Below are 21,465 nucleotides of genomic sequence, written 5' to 3'. Positions count from 1 at the left end.
AAGGAGCTTCCTTATATATTATCGCAAAAACATCCTCAGAATATTTACACATACATATATATATATATATATATTTTTTTTTTTTTTTTTTTTTTTTTTTTTTTGAGACAGAGTCACACTCTTGTCACCCAGGCTAGAATGCAGTGGCATGATCAGGGCTCACTGCAGCCTTAACCGCCCAGGTTTAAGAGATCCTCCTGCCTCAGTCTCCTGAGTAGCTAGAACTACAGATGTATGCGTCCACGCCCAGCTAATTTTTGTATTTCTATTTTTTTTACATTTTCTTTGAGATGGAGTCTTGCTCTGTTGCCCAGGCAACAGTGGCGCAATCTTGGCTCACCGCAACCTCTGCCTCCTGGGTTCAAGCGATTCTTCTGCCTCAGCCTCCCAAGTAACTGGGATTACAGGTGCCCACCACCATGATCAGCTAATTTTTATATTTTTAGTAGAGATGGGTTTTTGCCATGCTGGCCAGGCTGGTCTCGAACTCCTGACCTAAGGTGATCCGCCCACCTTGGCCCCGTAAAGTACTGAGATTACAGGCATGAGCCACCACGCCCAGCCTAATTTTTTGTATTTTTGGTAGAGACGGTTTTACCAAGTTGCCTAGGCTAGTCTCAATCTCATGAGCTCAGGTGATCAACCTGCTTTGGCCTCCCAAAGTGCTAGGATTACAGGCATGAGCTGCTGCATCTGACAGAATATCTATAATTAATATGTATAAACAAAATGTGTTGCTTCACAATAATTTCAGAAAAATCTACTTAAATATATAAAATAATTAAAATTTTCTTTAAATGTCAAGAGAAGAAAAATGACTGCTTCCACTGAGTTTAACAAGGGGAAAGAGTAAGTTAAACATCAAATGCTGGCAAGGATGTGAAACAACAGGAACTCTCATTCATTACTGCTGGGAATACAAAATAATACAACCACTTTGGTAGACAGTTTGGTGTTTTCTTACAAAAATAAACATACTGCTACCAACCACAATTCTCCATATTTACCCAAAAGAGCTGAAAAATGCCCATATAAAAACTTGCACACAGATGTTTGTAGTAGCTTTATTCATAATTGCCAAAACTTGGAAGCAACCAAGATGTCCTTCAGTAGGCAAGTGGACAAATTGTGGTACACCCAGATAACAGACTATTATTCAGTGCTAAAAAGAAATGAGCTATCAAGCCATGAAAAGACATAGAGAAAACTTAAATGTATCTTACCAAGTGAAAGATGTCAATCAGAAAAGGCTACATACTGTATGATTCCTGTAAGACATTCTGGAAAAGGCAAAACTATAGAGACAGTAAAAGATTAGTACCTGCCTACCCGGAGTTAGGGAAAAGGGAGATATGAATAGGTAGAGCACAGAGGATTTTTAGGGCGGTGAAACTCCTCTGTGTGATACTATAATGGTGGATACATGTCATACATACATTTACCCAAAACCCATAGGGTGTAAAACACCAAGTGTGAATCCTAACGAAAATTAATGGACTTGGGGTTGTAATGATGTGTCAATGCAGGCTCATCAATTATAACAAATGTACTCCTCTCATGGGGAGATATTCATCATGGGGGAGGCTATGCAAGGATTTAGGGGCAGGGAATATATAGGATATTTCTGTACCCTTCTCGCATTTGGGATGTGAACCTAAAACTGCTCTAAAAAAATAGTCTGTTTTTTAGTATTTTTGGTTAATTAACCTCTTTGAGAATCTGATAAAGCTATGGATGAACTTCTTCCTCAACCCTATTTCCTGAAAAAATCCAAACAGTTTGTACATAAAAATTTTAGATATAATTTATAAAATAAATTATTGTATTTATTTACAATTATTTTATAATTATATAATTTATAAAATTTCATTTTATATAACTACTTTATTTTATATGTAATACGAAGAAAATACAATTTTCTTTGTATTGCCCTATTTTAAAAATCAATGTTTACAAAACCTGAAGGATTATTTCCCTCATTTTTGAACCAAAATTAATGGCCATTTCCTGTTTTTTACAAAGAAATAAAATATACAAATTAAACGGAAAATAAAAGTTAATTCAAGAGGAAAGAACATGTAAATTATAGGCTGCTATTGTTTGGCTTGACTAAAGAAGTCACATACTGCCCTAGTTTTGGAACATGGTAAACTGAATATTATCTTTGATATCCAAAAGGTTGTGCACTTTCTATTTTGATGAAAAGTGGTACTGAAAATTCCGAGAAAGGTATACGGTAACAAACAGAATCACAGCTCACTTTGCGAAATGATGCTAGGTTAAGTTTGTGCAAGGAAACTAAGAATTGTCTGAGAATTGATTTCATATCACTACTCAATACAATATGAAAAGTGAAAAGATTATAAATCCAAGTTTCAATTGTGAGGTTTTCTGTGTGAAGGTAATCTTTAAGATCTCTGCGGTTTTCCTATATGCCTACGGAGAAACTGACAAAACTTTTCATTCATGACTAGCCTACAGAGATACTTCAAGTAGTAGAAAATTCACATGGTTGTCCATTTCTACAGGACTATAGGACTGCAGGTGTGCGCCACCACGCCCAGCTAATTTTTTGTATTTTTAGTAGAGACGGTTTCACCATGTTGCCTAGGCTGGTCTCAAACTCCTGGCTTTACCTTACTCAGAGCAATAGTTTGGCTAAGAGTTTATGATTTTTCTGCCAAATCCATAACAACTATAAGGTCTTGAATTAGATTACTCATTCATAAAGCCCCAAATATCCCCAAGTAAATCAAGCCACAAATAAACTCCTCCTGTACTAACCTTTCTTTTCTTTCAAAAAGCAAAACTCCTGCCAAAAATTTAATAAAGCAAAGGAGAATTTTAAATTTTTTAACTTTTTTTTTGATAAAAATTTGTTCTTATGAAATTGATTACTTCTGTGGGAGCAGGCAAAATTTTTAGGCCTGTTGGAAGAGTCTTCAAAGCCAGTATGTGCCAGTGAAAGAAAGAAAAGCAATGCATTATTACAATGGGTGGAGCTGCTTTCTCCTCTGAGGCAGTATAAGTATGTACATTGCTAAGTTTGGAAGATGCGCCATCTGTGCAGAATACTAAGATCTTCATTAGAGTCAAAAATTTTTTTTGGGCCAGGCGCGGTGGCTCATGCCTGTAATCTCAGAACTTTGGGAGGCCGAGGCGGGTGGATCACCTGAGGTCAGGAGTTTGAGAACAGCCTGGCCAACATGGTAAAACCCCGTCTCTAATAAAAATACAAAAATTAGGGGGGCATGGTGGCAGTCACCTGTAATCCCGGCTACTCAGGAGGCTGAGGCAGGAGAATCACTTGAACCCAGGAGAAGGAGGGCGCAGTGAGCTGAGTGCCACTGCACTCCAGCCTGGCGACAAGAGCAAAACTCCATCTCAAAAAAAAAAAAAAAAAATTTTTTCTGGTAGTTATTTTGGCAAAGAAATTTAACAGTCTGTCAGAGATGCTGGTAGCCATTAATATTAACAGCCTTTGTAATTTCCACAAGAGACCTGGATATTAGGAATTTTTCTTTAATTGTGTCAACATGCATGTTAACAGACAAAAACTAGGAACTAACTGCTTTGAGCAGTATCAGTTTTTTCACCAAGCTGCATTCTGGAGGAAAATGAGTTTCCAATTCCCTCAAAATTCACTTCAAAATATTGGAAAAAATGATGACAATCCTGAAGTGGATGGCATCACCTGAAATCTGACATAAATTTTCTTCTGCTCCAAGCGAAGTAGTTCACTGTCAGCACATAAAGCTTAAAGGTCTTTCCAATTTCATGTGGCTTCTTTTCTTGATAATATAAAAGTCAATCTTGAAGAATCCTTCAAGGAAAGAGTTCTGTGATGAAACAAGTGCATCCACATTTTGGTAAAGTTTCAAATTGTAATTACTACTTACAAAAAAAAAAATCTGAACTGTTGGATATATTTTTAAAATAAAAAAAATAAGGTGCTTCTGTTTTCACAACTTTGTATTTAAGCTGGTGAGAACTCTGCCACGTTAAAATACTTAAGCTCTGTGTGCCCTATAATTTTTGGTGATTAAGTAGCTTCAATGCTTCATTTATTTTTTGTTGTCAAGTCTTTTTAAAGCTGGAAAGAAAGATATATAGTGGTGGGGTATAGTGGTTGGGTATGTATGTGCCCTCAATACAATAATGACACAGAATTTCCAACTGTGTACAACAGTTACTAACATGAGTTGACAAAAAGTCATTAATAACATCTGTCCCCTTTCTCTCAAAACTATTTGAAAAACTAACAAGAAAAACTCTAGACTATATAAAGAACTCTTACAACTCAATAAGAAGAAGATATAGTCAAATGTTTTCAAAAGGTCCTTTGAATAGACACTTTACTAAATAAAATATCTGAATGGTTAATAAGCACATGAAAAGATGTTCAATATCATTAATTATCAGTGAAATCCAAATTAAAACCACAATGAAGTAATATTGTATATCCATTAGAGTGTCTATAATCAAGATTGACTGTACCAAGGTTGGGGAGGATGTAGGGAGACTGTCACACCGATGAACTGCTGGTGGGAATGCAAAATGGTACAGTCACTTTGGAAAACAGTTTGCAGTTTCTTAAAAAAATTAAGCATACACCTACAGTATAACCCAACCATTTCATTCATAAGTATCTATCCAAGAAGAATGAAAACATGTCTATACAAAGATTTATAGGCAAATGTTGGCAGCAGCATTATTTTTAATAGTTCAAAATGGAAAACAATTCTAATGTCCCTCATTTGGTGAATGAATAAACAAAATGTGATATTTCTACATACTGGAATACTACCCAGCAATAAAAATAAAGAACTACAAATACACACTACAACATGGATAAGCCTTGAAAGCATTGCGCTGTGTAAAAGAAGCCAGATGCAAAAGACTACATATTGTATGAGTCCATTTATATGACATTTTTGGAAAAGGTTTAACTACAGAGACAGAAAGCAAATTGGTGGTTATCTGGGGTTGAGGGTGTGAGTGAAGATTAGAACTGGGGAACTTTAAAAAAATTTTTTTTGCTACACTATCAACTGACAAACAAGCGAGCGGTTCGAAAATGGATTGTTGTGGCTGGGCATGGTGGCTCACGCCTGTAATCCCAGCACTTCGAGAGACTGAGGTGGGTGGATCACCTGAGGTCAGGAGTTCGAGACCAGCCTGGCCAACATGGCGAAACCCCTCTCTCCTAAAAATACAAAGATCAGTCGGGCATGGTGGTGCATGCTTGTAATCCCAGCTGCTAGGGAGGCTGAGGCACAAGAATGGTTTGAACCTGGGAGGGGGAGGTTATAGTGAGTCCAGACCGCACCACTGCACTCCAGCCTGGGTGATGGTGCGAGACTCCATCTCAAAAAAAAAAAAAAAAAAAGATGGTTTGTTGTGACAGTTGTACAATGATGGGTAAATTTTATGGTATGTGAAATACAGCTCAATAAAGCTTCTTTAAAAAGCAACAGGACAGAAAACAAAAACAAAAAAAAGCTGGAGCATATATCTGGTTCCCAAAACCACTCGCAGACCTTAGGTTTAGAATTTATATATTATCTATTACTTGGGTTGACTAAACAGATGGTTGTTTATTATTAAACAGGAATTTTCAGATACTTTCATTATTAAAATTATTTGCCCACAAACAATTTTTGTAGGGAAATCTTATATCTTTTGTTAAGTACAAGATAAACATAACAACTCTCTAGCGATTCTCACTTTTTTTGTGTGTGTGTGAGACAAGGTCTGACTGTCGTTCAGGAGGGAGCGGTGCAGTAGCGGATCCTAGCTCACTGTCGACTTGATTTCCCACCTCGTTGCAGCCTTGACCTCCTGGGCTCAAGCAATCCTCCCACCCCAGCCTCCCAAGTAGCTGAGACCACAGGCACATGCCACCACGCCCAGCTAATTTTTGTATTTTTTGGTAGAGATGAGGTCTATGTTGCCCAGGCTGGTCTTGAACTCCTGAACTCAAGAGATCCTCCCACCTTGGCCTCCCAAAGTGCTGGGATTACAGGCGTGAGCCACCATGCCAGGTCCTAGCAATTCTTAATATAAGGCAGTTTGAGTAGGGTTTCATTTCTGGATTTTAAAAAAAAGCAGCTAGATAAGGCTATTTTTCTTGCTCTTTCTCTAGCTCACTTTTCACACTTTCCCAATAGCTAGAGTGAAGATAGGTCCTGGTCTACACTATTAAAAAGTATCAGGCAGCCGGGTGTGGTGGCTCACGCCTATAATCCCAACACTTTGGTAGGCTGAGGCGGGTGGATCACAAGGTCAAGAGATCGAAACCATCCTGGCCAACGCAGTGAAACCCCATCTCCACTAAAAATACAAAAAAAAAAAAAAAAAAAAAAATTAGCCAGGCGTGGTGGTGGGTGCCTGTAATCCCAGCTACTCGGGAGGCTGAGGCAGGAGAATCACTTGAACCCGGGAGGCGGAGGTTGCAGTGAGCTGAGACTGTACCACTGCACTCCAGCCTGGTGACAGAGCAAGACTCGGCCTCAAAAAAAAAAAAAATCAGGCATCTCCTTTCATTCTCAAAAGTGTTCTGAGTTGGATGATAAATTAGACAAACTGTCTACAGCAGAATTATCCACATCATTGTAACTTCCACTAACATGAAGGGAAACCCCTGAAGGCTTTAAAGACTTCAAGTAAGTATAAACTATATAACCATAAAAATTTTACTATTAGTCATTTTACAGTTGAGGATCTGGGGCACAGAGAAATTAAAATAAGTCTAAGACCACGTGTTTTAGATTTGAGGTCTTTAACACTACCACAACCACTCCTTACAGAATAAGTACTATTTCTACATTTTTCTGTTGGAGGTGTTAACTATTACTATCTACGTTTCATGGATGAGGAAACAGGCTTTGACTTATCACTTACCGGGGGTTATAAGGAGGTTAAGTGGTAGAACTGGGATATAAACCTAGGTCTGCTTGACTTCAAAGCTTGTACTCCTAACCTTTAAGCAGAATGCCTCTCATAAAACGGAACATGGGTGTCAGTATGGGTATGTGTTTGCTCCACGGTTTGGTCTAGGGGAATCTGTATCACTATAACATTGTATGCAAAATTTCCTATGTTTATATAAATTCTTCTAGAGAAAGGGTCTAGAGCTTTCAATAGATCCTCATAAGTATTTACGATACCAAAAAGAAAAAAAATCTAGAACCTGTTAGATTGCCTTGTTAGAGAGGTAAGCATTTAAGATAATCTACATATTTTATTATCAGTTGTTACCGTCATAACCAGATTTGTCAACTAACATAATTAATAATTACTGAAAAGCAGTATATAGAGGTATATTTACTAAGTATATAAATACCATAATTACAGGATATGATATTTTAGACCTTGCACTTCTAAAAACCGAGGGTGAAGCCCTCATTTAATACTGAAGATGACCAGCAGTCACAACAAAGAGCAGGGAGTGATGGTAGAAATTTCTGTTGCTGGTGACCAAACTCTACTTACTGGAGTAGCTGTGGATTAAGCAGTTTTCTCACAAGCTATACTGACCTAAGGTAAAATTAACTTAGAAGTACAAAATTAGGCCGGGCGCGGTGGCTCACGCCTGTAATCCCAGCACTTTGGGAGGCCGAGGTGGGTGGATCACGAGGTCAGGAGATCGAGACCATCCTGGCTAACACGGTGAAACCACGTCTCTACTAAAAATGTAAAAAATTAGCCAGGCGTGGTGGCGGGCACCTGTAGTCCCAGCTACTTGGGAGGCTGAGGCAGGAGAATGGTGTGAACCTGGGAGGCGGAGCTTGCAGTGAGCCGAGATTGTGCCACTGCACTCCAGCCTGGGTGACTGAGTGAGACTCTGTCTCAAAAAAAAAAAAAAAAAAAAAGTACAAAATTAGAAAGATGTACAATAAGGAACATCAAGCTACATTAAAACAAATAATTTTGTGCTTTTATTTCTTGATAAGTAATATGAATTAGTTTTCTTAAGAAGGATAAATAGTGTTGGTTGGAATTTGGGGAGACACTCTTTTTTTTCTTAAGTTGGTATCCTTTTAGTTTTTGTAAAAATAATATTGCCTTCAAACCCTCATACTGGCAACCTATTAGCATTTATGTCCTCTGATAACATTTGACCAGATACCCCAGTATAACTGTACCATTGTTAAATTACTGAAATATCTCCATATGGACAGAATATAGGTATATGTAACACAGCCTATATGTAGGTATATATAACAGGATAATAGTAATGGCAATAAGTAGCAAAATTAATATCAATTCCAATATGAATTTATTAGTTCAAGTTAATTGCCACTAAATATCATAACTGCCAATAGGACTTGACCTTCCTGCTGTAGTATAACATGTGACTTGGTTGATATTCTTTATGAATATGTACTGATATATGTGGATATTGAATATATGATAATTTTAAACAATATCATAAAGACTAGAAATTTTTGAATGAAATAGTTCAGCAAAAGCTGAGTGGATTCAGCAATATAAACCTTTTCTTTTCTTTTTTTTTTTACAGTGAGAGAAATTCTTTTTATTCAAACTATCTAATGATGGCACCCTGCAGTGGTAATGGAGTAAGTCAGAACCTGGAAGTGGTGCTGGCATAGATGTGGACAGTCACCATTTGGCTATTTAATGGACCAAGCAGTGTCAGGAGGAAGAGAGATACCCACCCACTGCATTGAAGGAGCTTAAGGAGGGAAAGGAATAGGTAGCATAGCCAGGTGGCATTATGGTCCTCTGGCTCGTGGCCATGTAGAAAGTACTGCTATCTGGGTACATACTGACTCTTGACTGGGGGCAACACAGCTAGCTTTCTGGCCACAACACAGTGCTAAGTACTGTTTTTTAATTTATACATTAATTGGTACTAATTTATTAGTTTTTTTGTCTTTAAGAGACTGGAAACAGAGAGCCAGCTAATATTTTCCTTATTTTGATTTTGGTCTATTTTCTCCTTTTTAACCTTTCCATATTACAAACAAGTAATCACAATGGATTTTTCTTCCAAATTTAGAAGATCTGGCAAATACGAGCACACTATCTATAAATTCACGTAACAGCTTTGGGAGGTGATTCTGATAACACTGCAAAAAATTATACTGACTAAATGTTGGGGATTCTAGTGTTTTCATGATTCATTTTCTGGGCTTCTTTAGTTTTAGGCACCCTTGTAAATTTGCAGGACGCTCTTTCAGCGGTTGTTGTGCTTATAAATAAATGTTTCTAAGGTTGAAATCAGAGCTCTATCAAACTCAACTTTACACAGAGGAAACATATCTAACAGTCAACCCCTAAACTAAGCAACCTAAACTGTAAATGCACAATACTGGGTAAGAGAAATGGCAGTAAGAGTTATAAACACATCTCCCTCCACTACCATAAAAACAACAAAGGTTTGGATCCTGTCAACAGTTTATAGCATCATAGACCTTTAAAAAAGATTGCATGTGGTCTGCAAGCATCTGTTTATCCCTTCCCACATCAAAGAAGAGTATTGTAGTCCTATACCTAAGTAGGGAAAAAGACAAGCAAGAGTAGGAGGTCTTAGACTTTGAGTTCCTTCTGTCTAGGCTCTGATACAACAAGAGGCTGGAGTGTTTGATCATCATTATCCATAATGTGAAGACCCAGTGGTTGGAAAACACAAAAGATGGTGCTTCCGTGATCTTCAAATTAACCATGTCCCTAGTTTTAACAGATAAATGAGGCCGGGCACAGTGGCTCACGCCTATAATCCCAGCACTTTGGGAGGCTGAGGTGGATGGATCACGTGAGGCCAGGTGTTCGAGACCAGTCTGGCCAACATGGTGAAACCCTATCTCTACAAAAAATACAAAAATTAGTTGGGCATGGTGGTGCTCGCCTGTTCCCAGCTGCTCAGGAGGCTGAGGCAGGAGAATTGCTTGAACCCAGGAAGCGGAGGCTGCACTGAGCTGAGATCGCACCACTGCACTCCACCTGGGCAACAGACCAAGGCTCCATCTCAAAAATAAAAAATAAAAGATATATGATCATTTAATAACCTATGAAGTCTTAATGGATCTTAGTGTTTCTTCTTGGTTTCTTCTCTAAACTCATTAGATCCTCATCCAAATTTTATTTTCCTTCTCCTCCTTTCCCTCTCTAACCCCTAAGCCCATCTTAAGTGAAAGAGTATGGTTTATAAATTTTTGTGTCAGATAGAGAATAGGAAACATTGAGCTAAGAGGGAAATAATATTAGACATAAAAGGTGGATTTGCTGAAACTCACCATCAGAGGGCACAACAGTACTGCAATAAACAACTCCCAAATTCTGCCAGGAAGAGATCCTTTGGTGTACCTAGACAACATAAAAGATACATCTACTGTCAGAAAATGGAACAACAAACATATACTTATGTGTGTGTATATAATAAATATATAAATATGATTACTTAAGTAATATGTATGCTTTGTAGAAAACTTTAAAAATACAGATAAAAGAAAATAAAAGTCTTTCAAACTCTTATCATCCTAAAATAATAGTGGTGAACATTTTGGTGTTTTCAAGATTTATGCAAACACATTTACATATACAAACACAAGTATACATGTTACATTAAACAAAATTAGAATTATACAAATCATGTTTTATGTACTTTAAAAACACTTAATATTGATTCTAGGTACTATCAGGCCTCAAGTAAACTTTCTGGCTTTTTCTTCCTCTGGTTACCTTTCAGACCTTTATCTCCTTCCTATCTCTTACCAGGTATAAGAGTTATTAAGTAGCTGTATCAACAATTTACTATTATGGAGTAGGTGTCTGGTCTTTATGTTCACTCTCCTTTTTAAAAAACTTGGAGAGGCAACCTCACTACTTGAGTCCTTAATCATGACCGCTTCAGAGTGTTAGAAAAAATCACTCCCACTCACATCCATCTCTACTACTTCCTTGAAGAGCAATGTCACTGTGGATGTGGATCTGGAACTCAGGTTCTCATAACTAAGCCATGTTTCAGAATGAATACTGAATACATTTCTCACTTGGCAAATACTTTATTCCTTTGTATCTTTTACTTTCCCAGCCCCAAAAAGTATCAAAGGAAGAGGAAGGGCAGGCATTAACTGAATAAAATCCAATATACCTGCTTCAGGCCTGACATATTCCATTCCATCAGCACAAAGAAAAATCATTTAGCATCTACTAAGCTGTATTAAGGTGTGCATTGTCACAGAGTCCTAAATGATTTTTCTTTGTGCTGATGCACTTCATATGACTATCATTAATTTCCATCTCGTTTCAACTTAAGAGAGCATGCAGAAATGTGAGACTGACATTTATAAAAAATTTAAATAAATAATTTAAAAATTACTTGAGACTTGGCTTACAGCTAGTTTAGTTTTAAATCTTTGATTCATTAGGAATTACTTCTAGTCAAAGTAAGTCGAAATCTAGTTTCCATCTAATGACAACATAGCTGTCCCATACAATGAATAATACATCTTTTCCTTTCTTATTTGAAATGTTATGTTTATAATTTTCCAGATAATTACATGAATTTGGATCTATTTCTGAACTTCTATTCTGCTCATGCTCTAGTAGCCACATTGTTTTAACATTCTAGTCTTATATTTCAGTGTCTGGTAGGGCTAGTTTTCCCTTATTACTTTTCTTTAAGAAATTTCCCAGTTATTCTTATTTGTTTCTCCATATGAACTTTAGAGTCAGTTTATCTAGACGTACACACACATGCACAGCTATTGGTTTCAAAAAAAACAGTATTGTGCAGTGGTTAAAAGCACAGAATCTGAAATAATCTTGCCTGAGTTCATTTTGTAGTTCAGTAACTTTAACTGCAACCCTTGAGCAAGTTATTAACTTCTTTGTGCCTTGGTTTCTTCACTGAAAAATGGGCAAAAAGTGATACTAACATCACCCATGTAAAGTACTTGTGAGGACTAAATGAGTAATACATATAAAGTCCTTAGAACATGCCTGGCATAGAGTACATTCTCAATAAATACTAGCTATATCTTGTTGTGAGATATTAACTTCATGGGTTAAAAAAGGATTTTGATTTTTGCCAAAGAATCTTGTAAGTCTTTCCATTTAAGTCTCTGTTTGTATTTCTGAGAAGCAATTTAAAGTTGCTCTCAAGCAGATCTTGCAGGCTCTTTTTCCTCGTGTAATGGTTTTTGTACTAAGTCTTGTCCAATATTAGGAACATGATCCCTGCATGTTTGAGTTTGCATATGCCTATTACAGCTTTGCGTGTTCTTTAATTTTGTTATCCTTTCTGAGTTTCTTTGCTTTCATTTTCTTAGTAATCTGATTTGGGAATGTTTTAATAGAATTAGGAGAATTAGAATCTGGGAATGTTTTAATAGGAGAATTACTTTAATTAATATAGCATACATATTTAAGCTCTCATCAGTTATGAAATTGTATGCGATCTTTTCTAAAGTAAAAATACTTTACTAGTGACTGGGCATGGTATCTTGCGCCAGTAATCACAGCACTTTGGTAGGCTGAGTGACAGGATTGCTTGAACCCAGGAGTTAGAAGAGGCTGCAGTGATCTATGATCGTGCCATTGCACTCCAGCCTGGGCAACAGAGTGAGACCTCATTTCTTAAAAAACATTAAAATAAAATTACTCAATGATTTGTGCTTACTTTGTTTATGTACATATTCCTTCTGATAATAAAAAAGGTTTACTTTTTTGTTCTAGTAGCTACTTCAGAGTAAAAGTCTGAAGTCTTTTAACGGCCTCTGAAAGTCCAATATTCTCTGATATCCCATTTTCTCTGACTTCATCGCTTACCACTCTCCCTCCTATATTACTGTGCTTTACCCCTTTACACTCTTCCCTGTTTCTTGAGCCCAGCTACGTTTTTGCTTCAGGGCCTTTGTAATAGCAACTACCTTTGCTTAGAATACTGTTTCTCTAGATAACTATCTGGCTCAGTTCCTTCAAATATTTGTTCAAATTTCATTGTCTGACTAAGGTCTACTCACCCACTACAAAAAAAGCAATCTCATCAATGGGTACTCCTAATCCTTTTATGCTGTATTTCTCCCCATACATTTAACACCTCTTAACAAATTACTTATTATTTTTATTTTGTCTGTCTCCTCCAACCCATGAAGCAAAAATTTTCATCTGTTTTGGTCACTGACAGTGCTTGGCAAATAACAAGTCCTCATCGAATACATGTTAGGCAAAAAAACAAAAACAAAAACAAAAATCCTATATTTTATAGTTTTTTTATAACTATAGTTTTACATAAAATATACTGTAACATATAAAAATCCTATCTCTATTATCAGCAATGATTAATACAGCTATGTTTCTTTTTTCTTTCCCTCTACCACTCGGTTTATTAGATTATTTCTCTTAGTGTTTACCTTTCGCTCTAACCTACGTATCTATGTATCAACTATAGACTCCCCTCCACCCCAATCTTAAGATTTTACTAGATTTATTGATTTCAAATGACATCTTTTGACAGGTTGTTATAAAACATGACAACATCATTTATTTCCTCATCGACTTTCATTACTGCACTGTCAAGGTTTTAACGATTCATATTCTGCTCTATAAATCTAATTTCCACATTTGTTTTAGTCTTAATGCTATAGATCAATGGACTCTATGTTCACTGCCAATACTTTAGCTGTAGTTTCTCCTTTCATTTCTTGGTTGGCTGCACTTCTTCCTGTAGAAGTAGGACTCATAAAAGCTAAATTTCCTGTAGCTTGGCATGTTAATTTCTAAATTAATCTTTCCTTGAGGATTTGGAAGGGAAAGTATCCGTGTTGAATGCTGCTTTGAAGAAGTCTGAGGTCAGCAGCTTCCTTTGGAGAACTGTGCTTGGCTGGCTTTGTTGGGGATCTGCAACCATAGCTATCATTCCTCAGGGTTTCCCCACACACCTCTATTTGACCTTCACTGGATCTGACAACCTTCCTTTATATAATAAGTGTTTTGGAATTGCAGAGATCTCCCTAGTTGTGCTGAAGATGGGGCTTGTATTTTTGTCTTATTCTCTTTCCTATTCCAAGATGTGAGAAGAGAAGAGAGAAACTGCTGCCTTTACTGGGCCATTATTTGTTTATGTAGTAACTTTTAAATACTCACATCTTCAAACACATACAGTAGGAAGCACAGTGTGAAGAAATCTCATGAACCCATCATCTGCTTCTATATTTATCAACATTTTATCAAATTCAGTTCATCTATATCCACCTAGTTTTTTCCCTTCAGTGTATCTTAGAAGGAAATCCCAACCATCATATCACTTCAATATACATACACTGGGCCGTTTTAAAACAGAAATCCTCTGTCCTCTATGACTTCATAAATTATCCTTAACAATAATAAAATATGTTTTTGTGGGGCAGAGAACCACATCATTACATGGTTGGTTATGAGTAATATTTGTTAGATGATATAGAACATGGGTTGGCAGGCTGGCTGCCAGTTTTTGTAAATACATTTTATTAGAACATAACAAAACTCATTCATTTACTTACTCTCTATACCCCACTCAACTACTTTCACATCACAACAGCAAAATTGAGTGGTTGATATACAGCTGCAAGAGTTGAGTAGCTGCAACAGAGACCACATGGCCCACAAAGTATCAAATATTTACCATCTGGCCCTTTAAGAAAATGTTTGCTGATCCTTGCTTATAGAACAGTTTCTGTAGTTTTGGGATAATTCACTTTCTCAAAGTCCTTCCCACCTACTTCTATAATGACACTGCCAATTATAAAGTACCATATATTAAGTATTTACAAACACACATATAAGTCCTTTTTTTCCTTTAAACCTTCCAGAAGTTTAGAGTCTAATAAAGATAACAAAAACAAAAATTATTTTGCTCTTGCCTTTTTTCCTTGAAATATGGCAACAACAAAAAACAAAAAAAACCAAGGAAGCAATTATAAGAGCTCAAGGTCAAAGAACCATCGCTATTCTAAACTCTTCCATAACTCCCCTAAATTGAAAATATTTCGTGGTTTAAATTTTGTATTTTTAACATGTCACAAGAAAATAGTAAGTTTTTAAAAGTTTTTTTCCTTTACTGTTTAGGTTTTTTTTTCCTCCCCCTTTACTTTCCTTGGAAGCTTTTAATAAATATTTGACTGATGCTGAAAGTTTGAAAAATATACCAAAAAGTTAAAAAAGAAAGTAAAGTCAGCAAAAACAATCAGTCAAATGGTATGTAATATTTACATATTTAAATTTCACAGGCAGATACCAAGATTAAAATAGTCAAGTTAAATCTTGGCAGATACAAAGATTAAACTTCAGTAAAGTTAATTATTTAGAAAGTATTTCAAAAATTATCAGAGAAAGGGAAAATCTCTAGGAATTTTTTTTTTCTTCTTAGTGTCTCTCTCTGTTGCCCAGGCTGGAGTGTAGTGGCGCGATCTTGGCTCACTGCAATCTCTGCCTTCTGGGTTCAAGCGATTCTCCTGCCTCAGCCTCCCGAGTAGTTGGGACTACAGGCGAGCACCAACCATGCCCGGCTGGCTAATTTTTGTATTTTTTAGTAGAGACAGGGTTTCACCATGTTGGCCAGGCTGGTCTCGAACTCCTGAACTCAAGTGATCTGTACATCTTGGCCTCCCAAAGTGCTGGGATCACAGGCATTAGCCAAGGCACCCAGCCTCCCTAGAAATATTGGTGCCAAATGAATAAGGTGATTTGGTGCCCCCATAGTTCCTTGAAAAGAGACAGCAAGTTTATTCTTTTGGTACCAGTCCATATCTTTAATAAGTAACTTGAGAACTTTAAGGAATATCAGGGACTTGAAACTAAAAGAAAGTATAACGACTGCCGTAGTATTATAATCATTTACCTTTGATCTTAATCCCTAGTGTTATCAATTTAGAGTCAGGCTACAAAACACTGTAACTTTATTTCTCCAAAACATAAGATTTAAGCCAATAAAAATTAAACTTTAGAATGATAAAAAAGATATTTTATGCCCTCAGAAAAGTATTAAATTCAAGTCAAAATTTACTTTTAAATTCCTTACTGTGATCATAAATTATTCAACTGTACTTAATTCATCTTCCATAGTTCAAAAGAGCAAACTCAGCAGTATACTCCTTCCAGAAACTTGGGAGGATTGTCAAATCTAAATAACCTGTCAATAGCCCCCAAATATTCACAGTCAAATAGACATCAGGCTAAAGGAAGGGGAATGGTGAGGGGGAAGAAGGGAGAAGGGTGCAGGGAAGGAGGGAGAGAGAGAGAGGAAAAAAAAAAGAAAGAGAGGGAAAGTTATTTTCTTACTAACCTAGTTCCCTTTAAGAAAATCTTGGGATCTAATTTCATTAAGAAACAAACACCTACCAACTACATCAAACTAAACTATATTAACTGCATCAAACCGCTTTAGATGGAATAACTGTATCTATGTATTTGTCCATGGCTAAAATCTTATTATAAATAGCCTCACTCTGCCTCAAGTTTGGATATGTCCACTTGTATCTCCCTGTTACATTTCCCTTAGCACAACATGGAATGCTTATAAAATGAACCCCTTTCAATAATGTTCCAAAAATTTCGTTTCTAAGACCAGAGTACCCATATTTCAGCAACTCTGCCAAACCTGTCTCCAAAATTCAGTGCTTGTACGGATACTCCAATTAGCAGCATAAACTATTTCAGTTGGTCTAAAGCAAGACACACCTATAACAACTTACACAGGTTGGGATCAGTCTTTTTCCATATCACTGATACAGCAAAGTTGTTGAAACATCATATCAGCAACATTTACTACTTCTAATCTACCGATACACTAAATAAGGACTGTGGCTTTAACCTGGAGATTGGATAGTGGGGGAAAACACTGGAATGGGAAGACTTGGGCCCACTTCCACAACTCACTATCTTGAATTTCCACTTCTAAGTCTCTGTTTCTTCATCTGTTAAATTAAAAATAATGCAACAATGATAACAAAACCATTTCACAAGGCTGGTTTCACTTAAGGAAAGTGACAATATAAACATGATAACACTTGAATGACTAATATTCTACAGAAACAAACTCAAAATAAACCTTCAATATCCTTAAGAGATTGACTCAACTTAAAAAATTTAATTACTATAATACATTTCAAAAACCACAACTATCTCTAAACAGAGATAATATACAAAATAAACATCTTATGATGTTAAGGTAGAAATCTGAGGTTTTAAAAGACTATCTCTTCAGATACCAACATAAAACACATTTGAAGATTTGTTGTTTTACTGCTAAGCTACTCTGAGAAATAAAAGTAATTATGATTTCTGTAAGCATTTTTTGATACAGAGTACAAATTTCTCCCTATATATTAAAGGTCTGTTTTATTTTTGACTGATGTAGGTACAAATGCATTCCATGTTGTACTGAGATGGTCATTGAATGTGTTGTTCATTATTACTTTTTAAAAACTAAAAACCCAAATGCAAAGATCTTTACTTAAAGGACTCACTGTCACATAAAACCTAGCATTTGTACCTTTTAACAATCATTTATGCAATTCAAAGCAGCATATAAATTTAGATGCAAGGGAATAAAGTCCGAATGTAAACTCCATGCGAATAGACACTCTATGTATTCCCCCGTTATCTGTGAGGGATATGTTCTAAGACTCTCAGTGGATGCCTGAAGCCACTGACAGTACAAAACCCTATGTTTTTTCATATAAACACATACCTATGGATAAAGTTTAATTTATAAATTAGGCACAGTAAGAGATTAACAATAATAAAAAAGAATAATTACAACAATATATTGTAATAAATGTTATACAAATGTGGTCTCTTAAAATATCTTATTGTACTGTACGTGGATGATTTACGTCTTGGGTGGGACAGAGTGGGACAGCATAGGACTGTGTGAGATCTCACCATACTACTCAGGACAGTGCACCATTTAAAACTTAATTATTTCTAGCATTTTTCATTTAATATTTTCAGACTGCAGCTGACTGTGGGTAGTGAAAACCACAAAAAGTGAAACAGCAGGTGAGGGGGAACCACTGTACTGTATCTGTTAAATGAATAAATGTAGTTGGCTTGTAGAGTTTTATTGAGAGTAAAAATGGAACTTCATTTGGTTGCCCTTTTTGATAGACAGTTCAGTTTGGCAATGGTTCTTTTCATCACCTGAATTCATATTTCCTTACACAGTGCCATTAAAGCCTGTGGAATCTCAATGCATTTGTTGACATAACAATGTTGGGGAACTAGTTGCATCTATTACAACATATTGAGATAAAACTTCCTTCTTAAAGTGCCATAAAAGTTAGGAAAATACAAACTTTACAAAGTATTTTATTTTGGTTTGGTATGGATAAACAGGTGTTAGTTACATTTGTGTCTATACCTCATAGAACTGAAAGGGCTTATATTTTTAAGTGTTTTTTTTCTACTTTGATGATGCCTAGGGCCTGAGAAATCTGTGTTTGTTTTAGAAAATGGCTACTCAAAATGTAGTCCATGGATCTGGGGCATCAGCATCACCTGGGAGCTTGTTAGAATGTCGATTCTCAGGCCCCACCTCCGACCTACTGAATCAGAATCTGTATTTTAACAAGGTCACCAGGAAATTCACACGCACATTAAAGTCTGAGAAGCACTACCACAGTTCATGCAAATGAGTCCAAAGGGATGCATTAGTTAGCTAGGAACAGTATTGTCAGACCTTTCACCATTCTCATTTATCAAGACCCCAGCATAAGCAACTAGGGTTCATAGAGAGGAAACACCACATAGCAGAAACCAATGCATTGAGTTTCAAAGGCTAGATTCTAGTCTCATCTCTAGTTACATGACCTTGAATCTTAGTTCTCATCTGTAAAATGCATGGGTTATATAACATACATTGTAAGGCCCTTCCAACTCTGAAAGTCTATTAATTCATGAAAATAAATACAAATACATTATTTCCTGACACACAAGACACACACCACAAAGTAGTTTAGAGAAACAGTTCAACCATATGTGATAGAATAAGTAATTGGGCCTACTTAATGCTATGGGGCCTTGTCTATCAATTACTTTGTATTTATTTGGTTTGAAAAATCAACCTCTTTGTTTTCCCACTTGGTTTCTGGAAGATGCAGAGTGGTGAATAACTTAGGAAGTGGGTGGTTGCTATTAATAACTTCTCTCACTGCTTCCTTTGTTCTTGAATACTGATAAAACACAGGTAACAGACAGGATTCTGGAAAAATTAAAAACAAATTTGGAATTGTAGAGGAGCAAGAGGATGCTATCGTTCTTAGAAAAAACATGGCTGAAATATTTAGAGGTGAAAGATTATGATGCCTGACACTGTCAGATCAGGAAACAATAATATGCATATGTATACATATACACATGTGCATACACATAGGTAGAGAGAAATAAAGCAAATGTGGCAAAAGATGAGTAACTGGTGAATCTAGGTAATGGGTATAAGACTGTACTTTGTAGTCTTTCCGCAATTTTCTGTAGGTTTGAATTTTTTCAAAATAAAAAATTAAGAGAGAAAAAGAATTATAAATATCTACTGACCCAATTGTGCTCTGTTGTATTCTTCTCTTTTTTAAGGTGATATATAACAGATTTATTTACTTTTCTGTAACCTTTAAAAGGCATCAGAAAAGCTAGAATAGAAGAAAAAAAGATCAGTATAGAAAGAATTTCAGTAATGTACACTTCCATGTTGCTACTTTATTCTAACCCTGACTTACAGACTTAACTTTTTTCTCAGGTAAGGCTAAAATAAAAAGGGAAAAAGAAATGCTGGTGAGAAGTCATCTCAAATCTTCTTTGTATTAATGAAGTAAACAATTTCAAATCAAAAGTATGCTTTGTGTGATTTTCATTTTTGCTCTAGCTTCAGTTAATAACAAAAAGAATGCAGTTACCACTCACAAATATAAATAACTATAGGCCTTTCTTATTCCCCTGCAATGAGAGGGATACAACAGCTGCTATAAAAATCACTCTCTACCCTCCCATGTGTTGTGTGAGTGTGAAACTCATACCATGAAAAGAAAAAAATATAAAAAGAGAAAGTTATAGCAAAGTAGCTGGTTTTGTTTTAGAATTCTTTTTCCATTTACTGTAAGTTATTTTACCTAATTACAAATAAAATAAATATGCTACCTACATTTCTAACATAATTGTCTCACTTAGTTACAAACCTCAAAACTGGAATAACAGAAATCATGGGCCAGGCGTGGCGGCTCATACCTGTAATCCCCAGCACTTTGGGAGGCCGAGGCAGGCGGATCACCTGAGGTCAGGAGTTCAAGACCAGCCTGACCAACATGGTGAAACTCCATCTCTACTGAAAAAAAAAAAAAAAAAAAGTCCAGGCGCAGTGGCTCAAGCCTGTAATCCCAGCACTTTGGCAGGCCGAGGCGGGTGGATCAGGAGGTCAGGAGTTCGAGACCAGGCTGGCCAACATGGTGAAACCCCGTCTCTACTAAAAATACGAAAATTACCCGGGTGTGGTGGCATGCACCTGTATTCCCAGCTACTCAGGAGGCTGAGGCAGGAGAATCACTTGAACCTGGGAAGCGGAGGCTGCAGTGAACTGAGATCGTGCCACTGCACTCTAGCCTGGATAACAAAGTGAGACTCCATCTAAAAAAAAAAAAAAAATACAAAAATTAGCCGGGCGTGGTGGCAGACACCTGTAATCCCAGCTACTCGGGAGGCTGAGGCAAGAGAATTGCTTGAACCCAGGAGGTGGAGGTTGCAGTGAGCCAAAATCGCACCATTGCAGTCCAGCCTGGGTGACAAGAGCGAAACCCTGTCTCAAAAAAAAAAAAAAAGGAAAGAAAGAAAGAAATCATGTACCAGCTGACTAATAAGATTCCTTCATTCCTTCCAGATTTTATCCAGTAGGAACACCATAAGAACAACAAAGCACATTCCATTAATTGGAGATTTTATAGCATTCATAAAGGCCTTTTTGGGGATAGTAGGGAGGGACAGGGTCTCACTCTGCCATCAAGACTAGAGTGCAGCAGTATGATCCTAGCTCACTACATCCTTGACCTCCTGGGCTCAAGTGATCCTCCTGCCTCAGCCTCCTGAGTAGCTGGGATATGCCACTGTGCTCAGCTAAGTTTTTTAATTTTTGTAGAGATGAGGTTTGGCTATGTTGCCAGGGCTGGTCTTCAACTCCTGACCTCAAGGAATCCTCCCGACTCGGCCTCCCAAAGTGCTAGGATTACAGCTGTGAGCCACTGTGCTAGCCCATAAGTCTTACTTGTCTTTAACTCTTTGGCTTCAAACAAATGCACTAATTTTGATAGCCTCTATTCTCTTTCTCTACCTTTAGCTAAGGGGACTTATTTTTATTTGCTTGGTTTTTTAAAATACCCTTAACAAAGTCACGCCAAGGTGTAACTTTACATAATGAACAGATTAAGATTAATACCAAAGAGTAACAGTCATTAAAGGTCTTAGTGCAGTATAAAG

General features: G+C 36.7%; 1 protein-coding gene and 1 long non-coding RNA gene across 6 annotated transcripts in view; both read right to left on the bottom strand.

The window, feature by feature from the left end:
• The window catches only part of LOC105466039 (mitochondrial calcium uniporter), a 206,120-nt gene that overhangs the window by 40,159 nt on the left and 144,496 nt on the right, over positions 1-21,465 (bottom strand). For all 5 annotated transcript variants that reach the window (XM_011714863.3, XM_011714865.3, XM_011714862.2 and 2 more), the window contains one exon: positions 10,263-10,332. In XM_011714863.3, the coding sequence (XP_011713165.1) occupies positions 10,263-10,332 (70 nt within the window). The remainder of the gene's footprint in view (positions 1-10,262; positions 10,333-21,465) is intronic.
• Positions 10,342-21,465, bottom strand: part of LOC139356015 (uncharacterized) — a 45,018-nt gene continuing 33,894 nt past the window's right edge. The window contains exon 3 of the long non-coding RNA XR_011607364.1: positions 10,342-21,465. This exon is cut by the window's right edge and continues 19,871 nt beyond it. This is a non-coding gene — a long non-coding RNA (uncharacterized lncRNA).

The sequence above is a fragment of the Macaca nemestrina genome, chromosome 9 (assembly GCF_043159975.1).
Source record: "Macaca nemestrina isolate mMacNem1 chromosome 9, mMacNem.hap1, whole genome shotgun sequence".
NCBI classification, from domain to species: Eukaryota; Metazoa; Chordata; class Mammalia; order Primates; family Cercopithecidae; genus Macaca; species Macaca nemestrina.
Note: the sequence above shows the minus strand (reverse complement) of the source record. Positions and strands in the feature narration are given on the sequence as shown.